The sequence below is a fragment of the Strix aluco genome, chromosome 1, assembly GCF_031877795.1.
Source record: "Strix aluco isolate bStrAlu1 chromosome 1, bStrAlu1.hap1, whole genome shotgun sequence".
Lineage (NCBI taxonomy): Eukaryota > Metazoa > Chordata > Aves > Strigiformes > Strigidae > Strix > Strix aluco.
Window position 1 is genome coordinate 115,693,510 of NC_133931.1, and position 22,254 is coordinate 115,715,763.

Here is a 22,254-nt window from a genome sequence, read left to right on the forward strand (position 1 = left end):
CTGAGTCTTACTGGGACCAGACTTTTAGCATCCATCTAACTATGCAAATGGGGCCCGAGAGGAGAGCCTAAATTACTCCTGTGACTCTTGAAGGGATCTGCCCTAGGCACTAATCCGTAAATTATTCATAGTTCCTCTAACTGGTTTGGCTACTTGAATCCAACCTGGGATGGAGCAGATTCATACTCTACATAGGGCCTGAATTTTCTACTGTATTTTGCTACTTTACAACTTTCTATTTAAACTAAGGATCAGAAATCAATTGGCCATCAATATACCTGATTGTACTTAGATGTCAGGCTTTATGATTCTTAATATGACTGTAAAGATCCATGGAGACATATTGTCAACTTTACTTTTTTCTCTTATTCCACTTAGCAGTGATTAAGATCTGTTCCATGAGATAGAGATGATAATTTCCCATCTTTTACTGCAGCATGAAATTGCTATTTAGGGCTCTTTTGTCCAGTTCATCTTTATTTCATACAAGATAACTGAGAAGACCTCCTAGTTTGCTTTTAACATTAAAATGATTGTCAGCCTAGAAAAAAAAAAAGTAGAAGAAGAGAGAAAATTGAAGTGAGAAATCAACTCATAACCTTTTTCTATGAATGCCATGCTCCTGTGAAAAGGACTGAACTTTCTTAATGCTTCATTTTTAACAGAAAGCATGACAAAAAGTTCCTATCAGTATTTAAACTGCTAAGATTTGTCAAACACAAATGGGAAAATAGTGTTTAAATAGCAGTCTCATTTTGTCCGTAATGATTATGGGAGGTTTTTCTTGCAAAGAGGACCTCAGCAATAATAGATCATCTCTGCACTGAGTGACAGGAATTCTTTACTGCATCCAGTGATTTCAGGTAGAGCACAAATGTGTGCCCGTATCTGTTCAGAGCTGGCAAAGTCAAACACTGTCCGTGGTGTAAATAAACAGTACAAATGCTGCCAGCCTTTCGATCACAGCACTGGGTGTGGAGCTCACACCTCCACCTCCCACCCTGCACTGCCCGGGGCTCGGCCTTCCTACCTCCCAGCTCTGGGTGATGGGCAGCACTGTCTCTGCTCTCTCCTCGATGACTTGCACGCTGGTAAAGCCGGCTGCCCTGACTGGTGACCCGTGGTGGGACCTTGCTCTTCACAGAGCCTTGCAAGAGCTGCTTTCTTGCCAGCAGCTCCTCAGCCTCCTGTTTTATCCAATAATCTGTGACTCCATGCATCAGGGATGGAGGTACGTGAGAGTGCTGCGGTTTCACATTTGTTGCCCTGTGACAGAAAATTCTAGCTTGCTTGCCCTTGTTTTTTTCCAACTGCATCAACTGGCCTAATAATAATTTTAAAAATTATTTCTCCCTGCAAACTTTTCAGTAAAAGGGTACAGCAGACCAGTGGGTCAAGATAAGATGTCCAAACTGTGCCTGAGAGAGAGAGTCACATAGGAAGCGGGGGAGCTGGTAGGTTACCTTAATCTGTGACAGCAAGAAACAGTATGTCCAGCTATTTTTGTCTGCATACACTGAAATGAAATACTGGTTGATCCTGGCCAACAGCCAAACACTCACCCAGCCTCTTGCTCCCTCCCCTCTCCTGCGGGACTGGGAGAAAATAGAAGGAAGGCAAGAAGGCTCATGGAGTGACATAATGATATTTCATGGTTGCTTGGCAAGGCAAATGCCATAAACCCAAATTTTTTCCTCTTCTCCTTTCCCCAAAATTCTACTGCTGAGCGCAATGTCATAAGGCATGGAATATCCCCTTCATCATCTGGGAACAGCTGTCCTGGCTATATCCCCTCCCAGCCTCTTGCCCACACCTTGCGTACTTGCTGGGGATGGTAGAGAGAAAGTCTTGACACTTTGTAAACACTGTCTAGCAATAGCCAAAACATTGCTGTTATCAACTGTGTTTTAGCCACAAATGCAAAACACAGAGGAAAGTTAATTCCATGGATATGTGTGTTCTGAGGTGATGGTTTGTGTTTGACATGATGGTACCCAGACTGTCTTTTCCACAGGTGAACTGATGTTCTTAATTTACCATATGTGAACCCATCATATCTTCAGAGAAGTCAGGAGAACTCCTGTAGATAGTCAGTATACAATATAACTTATGTCCTCGTATTATGCTACAGTAACAAGTATACTTGTTCTACTTGGAGATCTTCTGTGGAAATATGGCTTGCTGTACATGGAAGATTTGAATGTAAAGTCTTACTTGTTAAACAATTTTTTCTAGATTCAGTCAAACAACTTTTGATAGAACAATCTTCTCTGAATGTGTTTCAACAAAATTAGAATGTGTTAGAGGACTGGCAGATTTCAAATATATTATAACTGGAGAAGTGTTAAATAATTTACTTCAACTATTCCATCTTTTGAAATGTTTAGTTCAAGATCTGTTATGTTAGTTTGTTAATTATTATTATATTCAATTATTATATTATATCAGATAATATAACATCAGCTGGTACCTACTGTGGTAATTTGCTCCTACCTAGGCAGATTTTTTCAAGGTTATCTTTTGAAAACTTACTTTCACAAAAATGCATTGAGATTTTAACTTTTCATCACAATTCAGAGCAAAGCGTATCTGAATACATTGGACTGCCTGTTTTTCTGACTAGCAATTTATTACTGCAGAACATTCACAGTCAGTCAATAACATCATTTTCTACATTTTTTTCCTTTCTCATACTTTGGAATTTGCCCTGGGTGCTACAGCATAAGTCAATTACAGTGCCCAAATGTAACTCTGTTTGGTTTCCCTGGGAAACTGAAATGGCAGGAAAAAATGTCAGAGTTCAGGATAAGAAAACCAATCTAGCACACTTCTGTTTCGTCTGCAGAGATTTTGTATTATCTTAACAGCAGTTATCACAAAATCACATTGTACTTTTTACCAGCTTTGTCTGAAAATTGTACAAGCACAGATAAATCTGTTTCTAGTCAGGTTGACATTAAATTGAAATGAAGGTAAAAACAAATTAATATTTGTCTGTTATGGGTGTGTATGGTACCAAATGCATCAAGACATTAGCAGATTTGGTTTTGTTTGCAGAGATCTAAGGGTTCTTCTGCTAAATTCTATGTTAAAACTACAGGAAATTGGTGTGGAAAACCTGTCTGTGCCATCTTTGAACAGGGTGTGTAGAGATCCTTGCTACCTCTGGGAATGATGGTGGGGAACAGACCACAAATCTACAACTTTAGTAAAGAAATAACGACACAAATGGAAAATGATTCATCTTGCCATGGTTGGCAGACATTCTTGTGCTGGAAAGAACTCAAATCTTCCTGGAAAATGCAGCAAGATAAGGCTGTTTCTAGCTTTGCATCTTCTGTGATTCACTTCATATAAGTGAGATTCTTTTCTAAGCTCCACAAAACCAGTAAGATATTGACAAATTGGATGGCTGACAGATTGAAGGAATTCATAAAAGGGAATTCAGAATTAAAAAAGAAGCCTTGAGGGAAATGGTTTGTGAACACAAGTAAAATTATACTTTGTCTTAATGCTGACTAAGATGAATTATGAAATACAAATGTGTAAAATCCCACTAAGGGCATGGGACTCATAAAAAAAAAACCAGCAGGAGGACACTTTCACCCCTTCCCTAGAGAAGAGACACAGACAGTCCCAACTGCCCAACAAAGCTAGCAGGGGTGTGGATGTGCCCCTTCCCTCTCCTAGCACTGCATGCACTCAGCAGACACAATTTTGAAAGTTATGACTCCTTTACATGACTTCTCTTCCCATATGGTGTGCAGTTTTAAACAGCTTCTTTGGTCATATAGCAGTGAGGCTGCATTGTCTCCATCTTGCTTTTTAAAGCAGACCTACACCTGGGCTAAAGAATGCAGGAGTAGTACATTGGCAAGGTAGAATGAGATGAAATTCTTACAGGCAAAATACACAATGAGTGTAAGAAAACTGAACACGGACACTGAGCTGGGTACAACCTCCCCTCAAAAAGTGGTTAAAGTTACAATTCTCAGCTCCTGTAACTTAGCTTCTTATAGAAGGCATATTTAAACATTCTTCCTGTGATTCTGCTTAGAAAGAGCTCCTCTAAATAAATTACAGCACTTTGTTTAAATCTGATGAGTGCCACAGTCAAGAAACCTGACTATGACAGGGCAGCTGGTATGCTGGGTCTAGTGGGCATCTTTCACATCCCAAAGTCAATCACTCCATACTGAATATGTCTCCTGTGGGCTATAGGACTTATAAACCATGTTTGGTGTTTCTACAACACTGTGTCTGTGCAGCACTTAGAAAATGGAAGACTCATGCATTATTCCAGATACTAAAGTAATATAAAAAATAAGTAACCAAAACAGATTAAACAAAATGATAACAAATTTAGCTTAAGAGCAGTTTGGTTTCAACCAGAGGTCTAAAAGACTTTTAGGTCAACTTCTCTACTAATTTCAGGACAGGATTGCTTTCTCTTTTCACATCAGAAAGGAAGAGAATAAGTTACTCTGCACAGAGCTCTTAGCTGTATTTAGGTTCTGTGGTTGGAAAAGATTCAGCAGATAATCCTGGCTCCATCCTGATGCCTTGCAATATTCACAACTGTTCCTACTGAATCTAGATAATGTAACTGTTGAAAGGAAGGAGTAAGACAAGCCTGGATGATTTATACACACCTTTCCCCTCTGAGTTTATCCTCTCATTTCTAAACTCAATCCACTACTCCACATGTCTGAGTGAGAATGGAGTTTATGGCAGCATCTCCACCACTGACATCCTCATAAATACTGAGGTGCCCCAACTGAGGTATGCTCACAATGAAAGAAAGACTGTCTATGCAACATTTTCATCAAAGTGCTGAAGATTTCTGTATAGTATGTGTCCATCAGTTAAGCCTTAACAGGAGTGAATGTCAAATTTTGGCCCTGCTGCTAAGTATTTCCCATGGTTAGAGCAGAGCAGAATTAAAATTATGTATACTCTGGGTTTGTTTCTTTCGATTGGAAAGGAAATGGGCTGAGATTTGCTTTTGTTGTCAGTCTAAAACAAGGTTTATGGTAGCCTTGTACAACAAGAACTTGGTGTTTCCAGATCTAAAAAAGCAATTAATAAATAGTACAACTTTTTATTGATAACTAACCCCCCCCCCCATCTATTAGGAAATGCAAAATCAGACAGGTCTGCATATTGTCCTGGAAAAAAAAGCAATGTAGGGACATATTTATGAACAAATCTTTACCTCTGTTGCCAATATTTTTTGTGTAAACTTACTTGAGGTGTAAATATTTAATGCTTCTTTCCTCTGCATTACTATTTATTTTTCTGCGTGGGAGTAAAGGCATCCTTCAATACTGTGGACCGGGTAAATAATGTATTACTTAGTCATGAAAAATGCCAGAGGAAAATAAATGAGAAGATATCTTACCTTTGGTCATCACAATGCCTGCAAGAGTTTTGTGGCGTGCATGCATGGAAGTGAAATTATCTGTCAGCTCCTGGAACTTCTGTGCAACCATTTGGTATACGGAGTCGGCAAAATCCTGAAAGACACAGTCAGAAAGAACTTTTTCACTTCTTTGATTGAGGAACCTGGGCGTTTCTGCAGATTAGTCACCTGCTGTCAACTGCTGAGAGGTCCCTTTTAGAATTAGACACCACCTACCTGAGAAAAGATAAAAGGAGTATCTCTCTTTTGACTACCCACATCACCCTCAGAATTGGCCAAATTAACTGAATTAAAGCTGGAGACCTGTTTTGAATAGGATTAGTGGTAAAGCTAAAAGATTTCAAGGTTGACTTTTTTACAGCCTCCTAGATGTTAGTCCAGGATCAGTTCACAGGAAATTTGTTGGTCCTTAAAGCATTTTATTGTAGTGAGCTGAAGAGGTGAATATGTGTCCCACCCAAACCACTTATTTCCGTGAATCCACTGAAAATTTCCATTAGCCCACTGAAGTCTGAGAGCTGATCTGAGGCCTGGGTTATAGGTAAGGACCACCTATTTCTGCATTCAAGGTGAGTTTTTAATGACTCACAGCTACTGAGGTAAAACGATCAGCTCAGGAATCTGGGCTATGTTTAATGCTGTCAGAGGAGTACCATGGTCTGTCTTGCTTCCACCTCGGCAGCCATTGGGAGGAAGAGAAGGGGAACCTCTGCTGGTACGTTCTACCAAAGATGTTGCTTGCACAAGTTCACTGGTGTGCAATACTGCTGAGGGACTGGTCTGCCAGGTCTCCTCCTGAACATGGCAGCTTTGTTGAAAGGTCAAATTTTCCCATGGGCTGGGTTCTAGAGACAATGTGGTCTGAACCCTCAGGTCTGAGCGAGTCCAGTCACAAGGGAGAGCCTCGGGATGCCAGTTACTGAAGACAAGCAGGATAAAAGTTCTAAAAAGTGAATTCTGCAGACTGCATAGGGATGAATGTGAACCTAAACCAGTTCTGGTGATCCTGAGAACACCACTACTTGGATCATTTTCTTTCTGCAATGTTTAGTGTCTTTTCATTTACTTAACCTCTGCACCTTGTTTGGCATACAGCCTTTCGAGCATACATTAGAGATAAGTGAGCATGAGTTTTTCTTAAAGTGCTTTGCACATCTGAACATAAAAAAGAAAGATTCAAAGGATATACTTTTTTTGAGCCATATGATTTCTTGTGGGAAACCAAGCTGTACCTACAAATCCTTCTGGGAGCAGTTCCTGGGGGCTAGAGTTTACGCTGGGGTGCTGACAGGAGACATCCTAACCAGATTAGGTTAGCCCTGAGTATCATGCCTTTGTTAGGAAAAGTGGCTCGATCAAGCAACAATTCCAGTTTTTCTCCTGTTGCTGGGCTAAGCTACCTGGGGTGAGGTCCTGGTAAAACAGGCCCGCTTGAATTCAACTGGTTTCTTTAAGTAGGTTCATGCACACATGGAAGAATATGCTGACATTCAGACTCCCTCACCCTGAAAGATCCACAGCCATGCAGAAGTAAGGAAATGTATTTAAGAAGATCATATCCATTCTTTTTCTCCAAAAATTCTAAATGGTGATGAAAACATGTTGGCGAAAACACATTATTTTAAATTGGGAGAACACACAGCTATTTTTCAGAGGAAAGCAGATTCTAATTCACAAATATTATCAGTAATGCTACTGCCACTGAGAGCCTCTGCAGGCTGTACACCATATGTTTCTACAGTTTTTTTTCAGAAAGTCAGCTTAATTTTTAAACATTATTATAGCAAATATAAAAAAATCTAACTATATAAAACATAACAACAATTAGGCAACCCTCTTTTCATAGAACCTGGAATATCTTTTCCGTGTAAATCCTTGTAAGTGATATCAATTTTCTCAAATACATTGAGGATAGGATTTCTTTGACACAATAATTTTTCTTTGTTTTGCTAAATGCAGCTTTCCAAGGTATTGCTCTGGGAACAAACCATTTACCCAAAAAGACAGTTTAATATAGCATGGAATAAAATATGCTGGATTGTTGCAAAAGAAGGACAGAGACACATAAACCCTTCCTGGGAGATGCATGCAAAATTCTACACTAGAATTAGATGAAAACTAAGAAAAACTATCAAGAACAGTTTGACAGTTCCTAAATGGAATTTCACTTTGACTGCATTCATACCTCTTCTAATCTAATTGTCCACAACCACCATGTGAGCAAGGTATTGCTCATACAGTGCTTCTGAAGGATGAATTTTGGGTCAATTCTCATTTGTCAAGCATCAAGGCACCCTTGTGATATAAATGCAATTATAGTCACTTTACAGATGAATGAGTGAAGGCACTAAAAAGGTGAAGGACTGGTCCAGGGGAATAGCATGGAGCTGGGCACAGCCAGGTGTTCTGATTTCCTGATGCTCTGGTTAAGTGCTCAGCACTGGAACACTGCCTGTCTTTCATAATATGAAAGTTTGTTTCTAAACTTGTTTTCCCTACTGAAGAGTGACTTCATCCATAACGGAAAACTGAAGTATGTTTGCAGGACTGATATAACTGGGCCCCATATGGTGGACTGAAAATCTGATCAGCTTTATTTAGACTAGAAAGAAAGAAAGAAGTATCTCAATAAAACTATCTGCACCATCATTTAAAAAAAGAATCAAATCATAAATTTCATCTTCTGCAGTACTGCAGTCCAACCCATGCCTGAATTTCTAGCATACCCTCCAAATCTGCATCCCAGGGCATTTTGCGTTCATTAAGAGTTAATTAGCTTAGAGGCACATACAATTCCTAAAAGAATAATTTAAAAAATGCTAAATAGAACAAATAACTTTTAACTTTGGATTTAGAAATCCCCACAGTCTGAGCTTTCTTTACTTCATTTGGCAGTAGGTTCCAAAGCCAGAGAGCAAAGAGACTCACTAAAGGCAAAATAACGACATGACTTCAGATAACATTTAGGGATGATAAGGAATTCGGCATTTGCTGATCTCAAGGAGTGACCTGGGACATTAAAGAACAGCAAATCCATTAAATGTGAAGCCTCTTAGCTAAAATAAGTCAGGCAAATATTTTTTTGTCTTGAATCTGTTGCCTAAAAGGATGCCAGTGAAATTAATAAAAACAAAGGAGTGACATACATAAATACATGTAGGATGCAGGAAAAACAACCAGCAACTGTGTCTAATCTGAGAGGTCATTTACAGGCTATCATATTGCCTTAAGTTTCCAAATGGATATTCCAAAGTAAAATGGAAAGGAGGAAGAGGAGCAGTCTATTTTTGCAGATGGAGAAAAATAAGAAGAGATGCCCAGCTCAGCCCTGTAAGAGATTTGATACCGTGAGGATTGGTCCATGTAATGCACATTAATTTCAGGGCCTTGAATACTCTGGTCCTGAAAGCTGGCCCGGTGGCAGAGCTGGGTATAGCATTAGATTCCTGACCTCTACCCATACGTTACAAGAAGTGCAGCACACTGCCTTCCCCTCTAACACAGACCAGAGCAGCTATCTGGCTTGACCCAGTCATGTGCGATGAAATCAGTGACAGCATTTCTGCCTATTTAGAGCCTTTAGACTGGTTCTCAATGTTTCTATGAAATCAAAACTGGCTACAAACATACCTAATGCATACAGGACAGATATGGTGGAGATAAAGATTTGGTATATCTACCCCTGATCAGTTTAGAACCAGAGATTTCATTCCAGAGATTTTCTTGATTTATTTTTAAACAATAAACCTAGACTACTAAAAGATACATATCCAAATGATCATTCCTGATGGGATATAAACCAGAAAAATCCAACTATTGATGGCTATCATGAGCCTGGTTGAACTTTTAGGATACAGGCTAGACTATGTTATCTGCTATCAGAAATAACTTAAAAACCACACACAAAAGGAACCATTCTTTTGTTATTCTCTACTATCAAAACAATTAGTCTTGGAGAAAAGTTGTGTTTGGTGATACCACAGTTCCTATTGCCAGATATGAATGAAAATAAATGTCTCCATCTGGAGTAAATACAAGAGCCAAATACATCTTGGCATCTTCTTAACAACTATCAAGTTGGTAGTAGAGAAAGGGAAAATTTCAGAAGATGGGGGAAAAAGAAGAGTAGAAACTTTCCTTGTGAAAGAGAAATTCAGTGCAGTTAACAGAGGTGCATGCAATTGCACTGATCTTGTAATGGCAGAGAAATGGCAGCTTGGGGCAGGGGGACAGGGCAGAAGAAAATAAAAAGGTACAGAGAATTAGAACTCTGATAATTTTTACCAAGCCATATGGGAGAATAAATGTTCAAATGACACTTGAGTGCTGGACCTAGGAGGGATTTATGCTTAGGGGTTTAATCCCCTTGGAAAACTGGGGTATGATACAAAATGCCACTGAAGCCAGTGGAAGTATGCCTGACTCTAAGATGTTACAGATAAGACTCAAGTTGCAAGAATGGGAATTTAAGCATGCCCATGCCCTGGCCAGGCAGGGTGAGCACTGCCATGACAGCTTTGAGTGTGTGTTGGGAGAAAGAATCATGAATCTGGGGAGGAACTGACCTTCCAGGTGCTGAGTTACTTTCAAATCCCCTGCTTTGGTTTGCCTGCTATCAAAATCTTACCTTTCATAGGTCCTCACATAGATTGTTCTGTACAAACAATATTTGTCTCAGAGACAATTTATTTGAGATCAAAACTTTGCTCGGTCTTGCTAATACAGTGAGTGACATAAGTAAGACAAACAAGACTGTTAGACCCACACCAAGGGGCAAATCTGCTCTTGGTTACACTCAAACCATGCATGTTGTCTAAATGCCTGCTGTCACTAGTGGAAGCAACAGTTACCTATTCATGAGCCTGGCACAAGAAAGAAAACATAATGCTAAACTGTTCACTGTGATAAAAGAATGTGAGATCCTGCAGTACTTAATGAGCTATATTTTAACATATATGAGGAGGCTGGAAAAATGAAAAATAGATGTCATTACTATTAAAACTGTGCTGTGTTGTCTGAAGTATTCATCTGTCCTTGATTACCATATCAAATTACTTGTGTTATTCACAAAGGAAAATCAACTTTAGATCATACCATTACAGAACCAAAAACTTTTAGTAATTTCTCAGCACTAATATTTCAAATGGTATAAATAATTAAATGTGTTCAAGTTTGCAATGGGAGTCTTCAGGGTAAAACTGACATTCAACAGGAGTAGTAAGGATATTAAAATCAATAGATTATAAAGGAAAAAGCCTTTAGTAAACATTTTCTATTGAAATCCTGTCTTAGGGTTTATAGGGTTGAAATATCAAAAAGGTTAGATTTGCATATGGATGGGAAGAAATATTCTGCTATACAGATATCACCAAGGGCTCTGTTTCTCCTGTCTCTCAAGTACTTTATTTTCCAGAAAATCACTGACATTTGGGGGGTAAATGTTGAACACGATGAATGGGGATCAGGTTGTATTAAGTTCACAACTCTCTTCACAGATAAAAGGAGATACACACCTAGTTCTTTTTACTGAGGGGGAAACACGCACTCGTTGACAGCAGGAGTTTTATTTTTTCCTGTGGAGAACTCTCACTGTCTAAACAGGAGGGGAGGAAAACACAGCACAGAGAATATCAATCCTGAAGTGCTGCTCCTGGTCAGGGTGTGTAGCGAATTGCTACACAACACACTTTTTTGCAGGCTTGTAAATAAGTTTGCTGTAACTAGTTGGAGATTCATCGCTAAGTGATTGTACCCTTAAGCCAATGAATTAGTCAGGCTCTTCCCAGGTACTACATCATCTTCAAGATGCAGCCCCGAGAAGAGAAATAGCTGAGGGTCATGGGCTGCCCTCCACCATCAGTCTTCTAGCATCAATTTAATGCCAGGACCTCCTCCAGCACAGTGGAAAGGGCTGAATGAGGACCTAGAGGAGTGGATGGGCAGGAGTGACCTGTGGAAGGAAGGAGGGCAGTGGGTCACAGGCAGCAGGTTGCAGGCTGAGTTAATTCTTTGCCATGCTTCCCGGCAGCCTTGGTGCAAACCACTTGCTTTGCCATGAGTCCCACTTTTCCAGAGCTAAAAGGGGATGATTTTTACCCACCTCTCAAGGTAACTGTGAGGCAAATGGCACTGATGGTGGTGAGACTCTCCAAGCAGGGTCATGCAAGGACTTTAGCAGCCAGACTGGAGGCTGCAGTCCACAGCCCCTCATAACTCAGCCTTCCTTCAGCATGCACAGGCATTACAGAGTATTACTCAAAGAACAAGGCACTGCTAGGGAATTCATTGTGGTTCTTTCCTTGAGATGTGCAGTAATTATTTCTCTCTGATCATAACTCCTACAGTATTGATCATTATGTCTGGTTTTGGCTTATCCCTCAGGGCCAGTGTATATGGGCTTTGTTTTATCTTAGATGGACGTGGTTTTATTTTGTCTGGCTATATGTTTTCATTTCAGCTGACTGCGTTGGTATATCCTGTCTACATCCTGATTCAGAGAGGTCTTCTCATTCATGCTTCTCAGAGGGTATTGGGTGCATGCTGCAAAGGCAGCAGCTGGGTAAACGTTCCCACACTGAGCTTCTAATGAAAACTCCAATAACACACTTCTGACACTGAATATCCTCACGGTTTTCTTATCAAGATTGATGGGGAAGATCAACTGCTCCTATTGATTCAGTCAAAAGAATTGCTTTTGCCAACCCCCCCATCTGTTCATAGTCCTATTACAAATGTTTTAGCTACATATGATGCTGAGCAACCACAATTAATTCCTTATTTCTGTAATCATCAAATGTCCCAAATTTGCTCTGCATTCATGAAGGCTCCTCAGTGGCTCGGCTGACCTCGACTGACTTGGCCAACTTGTCTGGACTGTGTGATGGGCTCCTGGGCTCAGAGTGATTATTTGCTGGCTACTTCCCTCTCCTCCCCTTACCCTGGCTGGAGGCTGATTGCTCTGCTAATTTCCCAGGCCCCACAAAGCATATTTGCCTCCATGCCGTTGATTATATCATTAGCAATCATTTACTAAATAGCACTGTGCTGGCTGCTGTATGAGGCAGACTTTGAAGATAGTCCCTGGGTGGCAGATGGAAGAGTGACAAAATGCCCCAAAAGACCTCAGAATGGGAGTCAGAATAGAAAATTCCTTCTCCCACCCATTTGTTCTTTGGGTTTCCCAGTAAACTTAGGGCTTTATGAAAATGATAGCCACCACCTGTGCTGGGGTTGGGAGGATTCAGCATGCACGGAGAAATTAAGATGAGACAAAGGTGGAATGGGAGGGTCTGGTGATTCTCAGCACCTTTATGCCTGGGAGGCTTCCCAATGACTTCTTTAGGTTTTAGATTCAACCCTGTTCTAATGGATGTGAGGTCTGCTAAAAAAACATTTTATCAGATTTTGATGAATTGTTCATATATCCAGCATATGGTCCAGCAATGATTAAAGGCTGAAGTAGGTTTCTACACTTGTGATGTTTCTTGAGTGTCTAAATGCAAGCTGAAAGTCTTTCACTACATCCAAAACTTTTACTAGGGAACACAAAAGCCTTCCAGTAAACTTTGTTTTAAATCTCTTCAGTGATATTTTCAGTCATGACTGGCAAAGAGGTACTGTGCAAATGTTCGCAGAAATTTTTCTTAAAATGTCGAAGTTTTTCACACAAATATAAAGTTTGAAGTGGGGGTAACCAAGCTTATTGCGGCATTTGGGGAGGGAGGGACAAATTCAGAAACTGATAGCTATGATGTGAGTTTTGTGATAATGAAAAAGTACTGAATTTGTACATGAATACTACTGTGTGATCCTGTAAATGAGGTTAATCAATGTTAAGTATCTCGAAATAAATTTGTAGCAACAGTAGGAAGTACAAAGATCAAACAGGAATTTATTCTACAAGCTCAGTGAAAAAAATTGTTCTGTTTTCTCAATATATCCCTTGACTACAGGGAATCAATCACACTTAATATAATGTATCTTTTTATTTGTTTCAGAAACCCCTGGAGTGACTGAGAGAAAATAGAACACATAAAATAAGCATACTATTGAAAAAGGAAATGCTGTCAAATCCAAATACCCCTGCTCCTCCAAAAAGTACGGTTTTCTATTTAGTAAGAAAACATTTTGTATGTAGGTTTAATTAGAATCTTTAAATTCACATTAGTGTGTTAATGTTAGGATGCTAACAGATGAGCCCCTCTATTTGAGGTTGATTCATTGCTGTCTGCATTCATCTTGCTCTAAAAAGATGCTACCAATAAGTACCATTTCAATGAATTTAAAGGAAACAAGCTTTTCCACTGACATGAACAGTTGTTCCCTAAAGGAGGCCATGCTAAGTTTCCAGCTTTGCTTCTTCTGAGTACAACTCTGCATTTATCGCTCCAGTAATGAAGAATGTCCATACCAATTTTGCAGAATCATTCTTGAAATCGATACTGCACCTGCTAACAAACACCAGAAAGGAGGGGTTGTTTGTTTGCCTTTTTTCTTTTCTTTTACTGATCCTTAACCCAAACGCCTTCTTCCTACAGAGGCACACATAAGGTTGGCTGCAAGTTCTGAATAATTCAAAACAATGAAGTAGTGTTGCTTTGCAGCCTTGTGCCTGCTTTAGGACAAGCCTCAGGTGTCAAGCTGTTGTACATTACAGATATTAAATTAGCATGAATGGGTTTTCTTTAACTAGATAAAAGCTCTATAAAGCCACCAGTGCCTAGAAATGGCTAACTCTGTAAAAAGGCTTTTATGCTCTCTATAAAAAACTGGAGTTTAGATTCATATTATGAGCTGTCTCTCTTTAATAAAATCAATGCTTTATCTGAGAAATGTCCTTTCAGTTTTCTGTTTCCTCGCTTTATCTTTCTTAGGTGCATTAAAATGAATATCTTTTGGAAACTAACTGTGGCAAAGCCCTCGTCACATACAATACTCTTAGCTGTTCGAGATCCACTCTCTTCCTAAAGCCTAACCAGTTAGCAGCTCTTGGGTAAATGCTCAAAGCAGGGAGAGAACAGTGCTTGCTCAAATCCCTTGAGCATCACTTTGAAAATCTACGCCTGTGTGTTTATGGTTCTCATTAAGGGGCTGCGCTATTAAGAGCCTTCCCCATCACACATATGCTTTGTTAGATAAAGCAGGGTGCAGGCAGTGTCCAAAACAAATTTAATCTATTCTGAACTGCTGATCCCAGCAAGGCACTGCACGATTCAACTTTCCAAATCACTGCAGAGCAAGGCATATAATACACTATGTGGCAATTACTATACAGACACTGGAATTTTTCCTTTCTTGTTGTTAAAGATCTTGCTGTCATTTGCTGTAATGATTCTTGAAATCTGGCTGTAACCTTGCTAACAACCTTTCCTTTGTCTGCGAGGGGTGGTAAGGCAATCTACATTTCATGTTACCTCACCATTCTCTGGGCTTCTCCTCAAATGTGTAATTAGCCAGGACAGTTCTCATCAGAGGGAGAACCGTGTTCAACTGAATCTCGACTGCCACTCAGTCACGTTTGGGACCGGTCTGTGCCTGGGGCCTCCCTGACTTATTGTCCCTTACTTGACAAACACAAGTAATTAACATAACATTGCTGAAATTAAGAAAGAGTTGTACTGTTTTGTATCTGCTGAGAACCTGCATCTGAAGCTAAAAATTCAGCATTACTTTATCTCATGCTCTAACAACCAAATCACTTCCCCATCACCCTACCCTCCATCTCCAGCCAAGAAACCTAGAATCTCGGAATGGCCTTTTAAACTCTGTGACAATACTCTTGGGCAAAACCCATTGCCTCAGCAGACTTGTCTTTAAGTGAGAACCCAGAGAAGGACTGAACATGAGGCCAGGAGACTGTGTAGTGGCACTAGCATCATCTTCCCTGAGGACCACACCTGTGAGAGGGGTGGAAAGGATCTGCCCACAGGTAAGTGTGATGTTATAGCTTTCATTTACAGCTCAGATTCCTTATGGGAAATAAAATCTCTAGGAAAACTTCCTCATCATAAAAAAGTTGCTTTACATGATTTATTCACTGGGGGCAGTGAAAAAAGGGCTTCTTGGGAAGAAAGAGACAAAGCATAAATGGATAAATCCAGTAATTAAATTAAAAACTATTATTTCTATTTATTTAAGTACTTACACAAAAATCTCAAAGCAGTTTGCCTACAAATTGACCAAAATTCATGTCAGACAGGTAAATATATTTATTCCTATATAATTGATAATTAAATTGAGAGATAACCAGCTTTAATATTTTGCTCGGGTAAGTCAGTGTCAAAGACAAGAAATATAATGTGCAATTATTCCTTTACAGAAAAAAAAAAGGCATAATACAATTATGAATATATTTCTTTTATCAGCACACTGTACTTCTGGAAGGATACCTCAAAGGATCTGTATGGTGTCTGGCATTACATATCTGGGCCTCTGTGTACAGCCATGGGGTAAGAAAAAATCTCCCAAAATTCAGACAGCAAATCCAGAAAGAAAAGAGGAATAATCAGCTTCATACCCAGCTCTCAGAATATATAAAACTGTGTCACCAATCTGTGTTTTTAAGGTAATTGCTGGAAGTTAGCTCACTTGCTAAGATGCACACAACCTAAAGGGCACTTCAATAAATTATTTTCAACATGTTTCTCTCTCCTGCTCTGCTCACAGAGCCTCCTCAGCAAGGGGGGGAGCTGGCACACAAGCCTTTCACTACCCTTTTCAGTCTACAAAACTATCCTGCCAAAACCTGGCGGGGGTGTAGCACACAAGGGCTACACAAAATTCTTGGACTCAAGAGCTCACTAATATGGACAGCAAGGTAAACATGCTGAAATGATAAAAGCAAAAAAGTGAAGGATTTTAAGGCTGTCTGCCATTGCACCTTTGTCTTCTCATCCTTCTTCATCCCTTCTCCTCCTGTGATTATGTGTTTAACCATTTCTCCCACCTCTTCTGTCGAGTGAATCTGTGCTTAGCCTCACAGAAGTATTGTCTAGGTGGTCTGGAAACCCAGACAAACTATTATACAATTCGAAGTCTGTCCAGTTTCTGATAACACCAAAACTAATTTAGTTTTTGTTTATACTCCACTACCTTTGACAAAGCTTCCTCTAGAGATTTATATCTCCATTCTTACTGCCTTCCAACTGTTTGTCAATTTTTTTGTTTTGCAACCAACAAAAGAAAAAAAATATCTGACATCAACCTTGGAAGAGGTACTGAGTGCAGAAGTTTTTTTTTCAGACGTGATAAAATCTTGCCTAAAACCATGTCCAACCTTTTCAGTAGAAAGTCCAGATGGCTTTGCAGCCTGTACAACAGACTTTATTCACTGATGCTTCTCTAAGTGTCAGCAGGGTGTTGTCTTCCAGAACTAGTAAATGCGCAATGAAAGGCAGCTCGGAGGGGAGAAATAAACACAAACAAAAAAACCCTTCACTTAAATCCCCCTGCCTCCCCCCAAAAATCAAATTAATCTGGGAATTTCTACATGCATCTGACTGAAAATTCCCCCTGGGTGGAGAAAGGCTTTGCAAACAACTAGAGGTGTAACGGATGGGGTAGTGCTTCAGGCAGCTCCACGGTGAGCAGTGATTTACACACTCACTGCTGACTCTAGGTCGCCCTTGCCTGCATTGCAAATATTTCAACTACAGGATCAGGACCCTTCCTGAGTCTGTATATAGGCTTCAAACTGCAGCATCTTGTAGTGTTGTTTTCACTATGATCAAATTAGCACAAAGAAGCATCTATAAGTCTGACAGACAGGCAGGGAAGGGGGTGGGTGAAGGCTCAGGGATTTGGATTGAGTTTCTGCTCCTGTGTCTGGATCCCCTGCAGCCTGATGTCAGGCATACCGTCAGCCCCTGCCTCAGTTTTCAATCTGTAAAACAGGAACATTTTGGTGAAGCCATGCATGTGACTTCTTTTATATAGGTGGAGGTCAAAGTTTTTCTTAATTTATGGCCAAGTTTACCATGGGATTAGCACTGTCTTGTCCATTGCTCCACTCTGCATAGCACCTAGGCATTATGGGAGGATGAGCAGTATGGGACATCTGCTATGGCCAGCACTGGCCTTGCGGCAGGGCTGAGCCCTGATAGAAGCCAGATCCTGCACTCAGTAACATGAGCAGGAAGGTTGTCTGCCTGGTCTACACCAGGAGGAAAACTGTCTGATTTTGGTACCATGTCTGAGCCTTCCAATGGAATCAGGAAGAGTAAAAAGCTCCAACCAGTATGAAGGTCATGCAGCTATTGTCATTTTAACCACCACCCATGTGATACTGGGGGCAGTGGCTAATACTGCAGCCATCTCGTGAGTATTCCTGATTCTGTTATAATTGTGTAGCCTTGCAGTTGGCAGTACTCTTGCTCCACATCTGTGCAGAGTTTATCCCAGCATGGGGGTGCTCCAGGACCAGAGAGCCTCAGTACGACTACAAGGCAAATAGTGAGTGATAGCAACAGTGGGGAAATTCTCAGAAGAGAGGAGAAAAAAAAAAGAAAGGAAGGAGAAAAGAAAAAAAAATAAGAAAAGGAAGAAAAAAAGAATCCTGGTGCACACAAAGCCCTTCCAGCATGTCTCCAATTTTATTTCTTGTTGACACACTACGCTCGTTTTGAGCTGACAGCTGTGGTCCAGCCTTTGTCAGGTAATTAATCTGGGTAGTTCATTTTCACAGGTGAGTAGCAGGTTGGCACAGTCTCCTCTAGTAGTGGTTTGTGGGTTTGTTTTTTTCTTTTCAGAGCAGCATGTGTATGAAAGCATGCCCATGTGTGTCTGAACATGGGCACACTCTTGGACCTGGCCAGCCATTTGTTCCTTCCTCGCTGTAGAGTTATACACTTGCAGGTGGATGGAAGGAAATGTCAGACAGGAATTTAAAAGCATCAGACTTGCTCTCATTGATTACAACTGACAAAACATTAAAACCCCCAAGTTCCCTTGCCAAGGTTGAGCACCACTGGTCTGACTCACACAACAACTTCTGTGTCTGCTTAGAAATGAAACTGATTTCTAAAAAAGAAAAAGAAATGGAGAGAGAGAGGAAGAAAAGCCATCATATTTCTTGGCAGGGAAATGGGGGGTGATCTACTGCATTTTAACATTTGATTAGTTGTGAAGTAATGCAGTAATAATAATAATATTTTGCCCATACAGTGGTGACAGCTAAAATGAGCACATTTTCTTTTTTGTGATGCAGGCAGTGCTCTGCAAGGTCAGTGAGCTGAGAAACGTGATTCTATGGTTCTTGTGTCAAAATGCCAAAATATCCTTTCACTGAGGCTGTACGCCTTCAAGCCATCCTTGAGCTCCACAGAGCCACTTTCTTCTGTTTGATGGTTTCTCACCACTTCCACATTGCGCCCCAAGATATCTATCTTGACAAATGTCTGGGTAATACATGGCTGGGCAGCACAACTGTACCTCAGTGTCTCTGTCTTCCACAGCCAACACAGGCTTTATTTCTTCTTCCTTATATTCTTTCTTCTTTATATTTCTTCTTCTTTCTTATAATCCAGTACATTCTTAAAACCTAATCTGCATATTAGTCTGTTTTATGTGTGTCCTGGGGTACCCCACCCTTCTGTTTCCATGGGCAATCAAGAGATGGTTCAGTTCAGATTGTGCTGTGAAAGAATGCAATGTTATGTCATACATTTTTATCTCCTTGATTAGCAATACTAAAAAGTACTTTGAGCCAAAGAGTGAGGTGAGCTGTAACATCTCTCTGTCAAGGATAACAAGCTTTAGTCCCTAGGAGAAGTGGATTTAGGAAACTGAGAACTCTTCACTTTTTCTGGAATGTTCGGGGTTGTTATTTCTAGGTGAACATTTCAGTAGCTCATTTTCAGTGGTCAGCTCATGGAGTCATGCAAGACCCCTCAGTGATGGCCATATTCTGGCCATCTCTTCCCATAAGGGACTATTTCTCTCCCCTGACCATACAGAGAGCCCAGATATACTGGCTCACAGCACCAGATTAAATCAGTTGTCTATTCGTTCAATTTCAGTGCTGTAGTAATAGTGAATAGGTACCAGTAGTAAGTGATCAGAATAAAGTGATTTTCTTATACCAGAAAATGGAATAAAATCCCCTCTCCTAAATCCCATTTAGCTCTACATTCATTACGTTGCCATGCTTTTGTAGTGAAATGTTCAGATCCTATAGAAATGTCCTAGATATTAATTTTCACTGCCAATAACAGGAGTCCTGTGCACTTAATATTGTCCTTGGAACACAGTAAAAATATGTTTCAGCAGCTAATGAAATTATCACAGACCCTGCGACCTGGAAAACAGACAGAATAAAAAAAGTCTTACCCTTACTGGATAAAATGATGTGGGACAGCTGTATTTTGTCACGTATTTTATATATATATATGCATATGTCATGCCAAATTGTAGATTGCCTTTTTATATATATTAAGGCGGTTAAGGAGGCTTTTTTTAGCTGACATTTCCAACACATCTCAACAACAGTTTTGCTAGAATCTATGCCATGTATCATGTATTTTATGGTTTCTTTAGCACATACAGGGTTTAACTGTTGGAAGACTAACACTCACCGTCTGCTAACAGGAATGTAGTAGTGTTACCCTTTTTTTCTCTATCCAAACTTTTACATCTCAGGCTTTACTATTATTTTGTCCTTAATATTTTTGTGCAGATAGAACTAAAAAAACACAGAACAAACTCTCATTAAGGAGGTACAAAGATAGATGTCTTTCAAGGCAAGGATGATGGGAAATCTCTCAGGGTACAAAACTGGGAGACACTTGAGGGAACTTATTGTCATTGCAGAATCCATTGTCATACCACAGAAAAGGACAAAACCTGACCTTTCCTTGGGTTTTGAAGTATCAGACTTGCATAGGTAGATAGTTGGAGGCCTCTGAAGAGCTCAGTCTCATTGCAGGCTCAAACTAGATGTAAGGTTGTTCTTTTATGTTACATGATGCCAAGGATGTAAGTTTCTAATGCTTTTTGGTATAGACATGACAGACCTGGCCAGAAGTTGTAACCATTTTGTTGAAGCAGCTATTGAATCCCTGTGCCTCAGTTTCCCTACCTGCATTTATCTGCCTGCAGTACCCCAGGGACCATCTCTCTCATGGCCTCAGTATGTAAATCTCTGTGGCAAGGCATATCACAGAATCACAGAATCATTCAGGTTGGGAAAGACACTTGGGATCATCAAGTCCAACCATCAGCCCTACTCTACAAAGTTCTCCCCTACACCATATCCCCCAACACCACATCAGCAACACGAGACGGCTCATCCACATTAAAGAAACAAAATGAACACTTATTTTCTTTGCAGTTGAAACTCAGCTGTAAAACCAGTCATTCAACATGTACAACATCAATGGGACGTGGACACTGAAAAACCATCCTTCCATCTGTGTTCTCCTGAATATAAAAAAAATGGGCTAGGGTGCTAATTTTGCCTTCTCAATTGCCCTGCTGGGAAGGCAGAGGGGTGCACGGACTGTCGCCCCTTGCAAGAGGGAGGACAACCTCTTTTCACCATGTGGCTTCAGCAGCAGCAGCTCGCTTTGTGTACTGGCTGGTAGCAAACCAACAACCACGAGCTCTCCAGGGGGGTACACAGCTGTCCCACCAGAAGGATCCAGCAGACATCGGCTTCTACATCACTGGGCAGAGGCAGCTCCTGGGAAACAGTGTTTGGGCATAAGACTCCATCACAGCCACCAACACCAGTGCCATTAAGGATTAGTTTTAAGGAAAAATGGCCTACTTGGGCTTAAGGAGACCAAGGGCTGATTCTGGTTCTTGTTCAGTACCTGGCAATAGTGAAATGCTTTTGCAGCTTACACCAGCTTCGCAGGTATTCTACATAATTCAGAATAAAGGAGAAGGAGCCCCCTTAGCTGGTGGTCTTGTTCTGACCCAGGAAGGTTGAGGATTCAGGAGCAGTCATACCACAAACCTTTCCAAAAATCTCTTAGAAGATTAGCAAAGTCCCTTAAAGGGAGCACAACGCAATCTACTTTGAGAATTTTAGTTTAGAAAGTCTCAAATGTAAAAACCATCTCAAAAGGCATGGACTAGTGCAAAATGAAGAAGAAGAAAGAAACAATTATTAGTGACTGGCACAGGAACCGCAACTGCTGAGGTCCTCAGTTAGTAAGAATAGGGTGAGCTACATTCATTTCCATGTGGCAAGTCCAACTGGACATGGCTAAGACTATCATCCAACATGCTTTCTTTTTAGTGGTAAAGTACTTAAAAAAACTCCTTCTAAATCCACCATCACTGATAATTTTAGAAAAGTTTTTGCTTTTCCTCTTCTCCCCCCAAACCTTCCCTGCCAGACTGTAGTTGTGTTACATATGGAAAGAATTCAGAATCTGAGCCAAACCTTAGAGAAATCCATAGAAACGTTTATCTTTGCTTAAGCATGCTTTGGTTTGGACTTCCTGTGTCTTTAAAAGTGGAACATTTCTGCTATTTCATGAGTTCAACTTTTTATGCAAAGCTTTTAAAAAATTTGCTTGTGCATTTGATTTCAGTCTACATCTGTAGAAACTTGGAATTGCTAATGGCTATCAGTGATGCCTACCAACACATTTTTTCTGGCCAACTGGCATTGATGTATACCCATAGCATGTCTTTTGCTAACTAGTACTATTTCTAAAAATCTCAATGAACAAAAATCAGTCACTCAGAACTTACTGCAGGGGATCGCAAATAGCAGCTCTCAGTTACGGAATGCAGACAAACTATAAACCACGGTATGAAACAAGGGGTGGGATATTGAAACAGACTCATTCAATAGGAAAAAAACTTTACAAATGTTTCTTTTA

General features: G+C 40.3%; 1 protein-coding gene across 3 annotated transcripts in view; it reads right to left on the minus strand.

The window, feature by feature from the left end:
* Positions 1-22,254, minus strand: part of ADARB2 (adenosine deaminase RNA specific B2 (inactive)) — a 317,822-nt gene that overhangs the window by 59,072 nt on the left and 236,496 nt on the right. For all 3 annotated transcript variants that reach the window (XM_074832022.1, XM_074832041.1, XM_074832032.1), the window contains one exon: positions 5,402-5,516. In XM_074832022.1, coding sequence (XP_074688123.1) covers positions 5,402-5,516 — 115 coding nt within the window. The remainder of the gene's footprint in view (positions 1-5,401; positions 5,517-22,254) is intronic.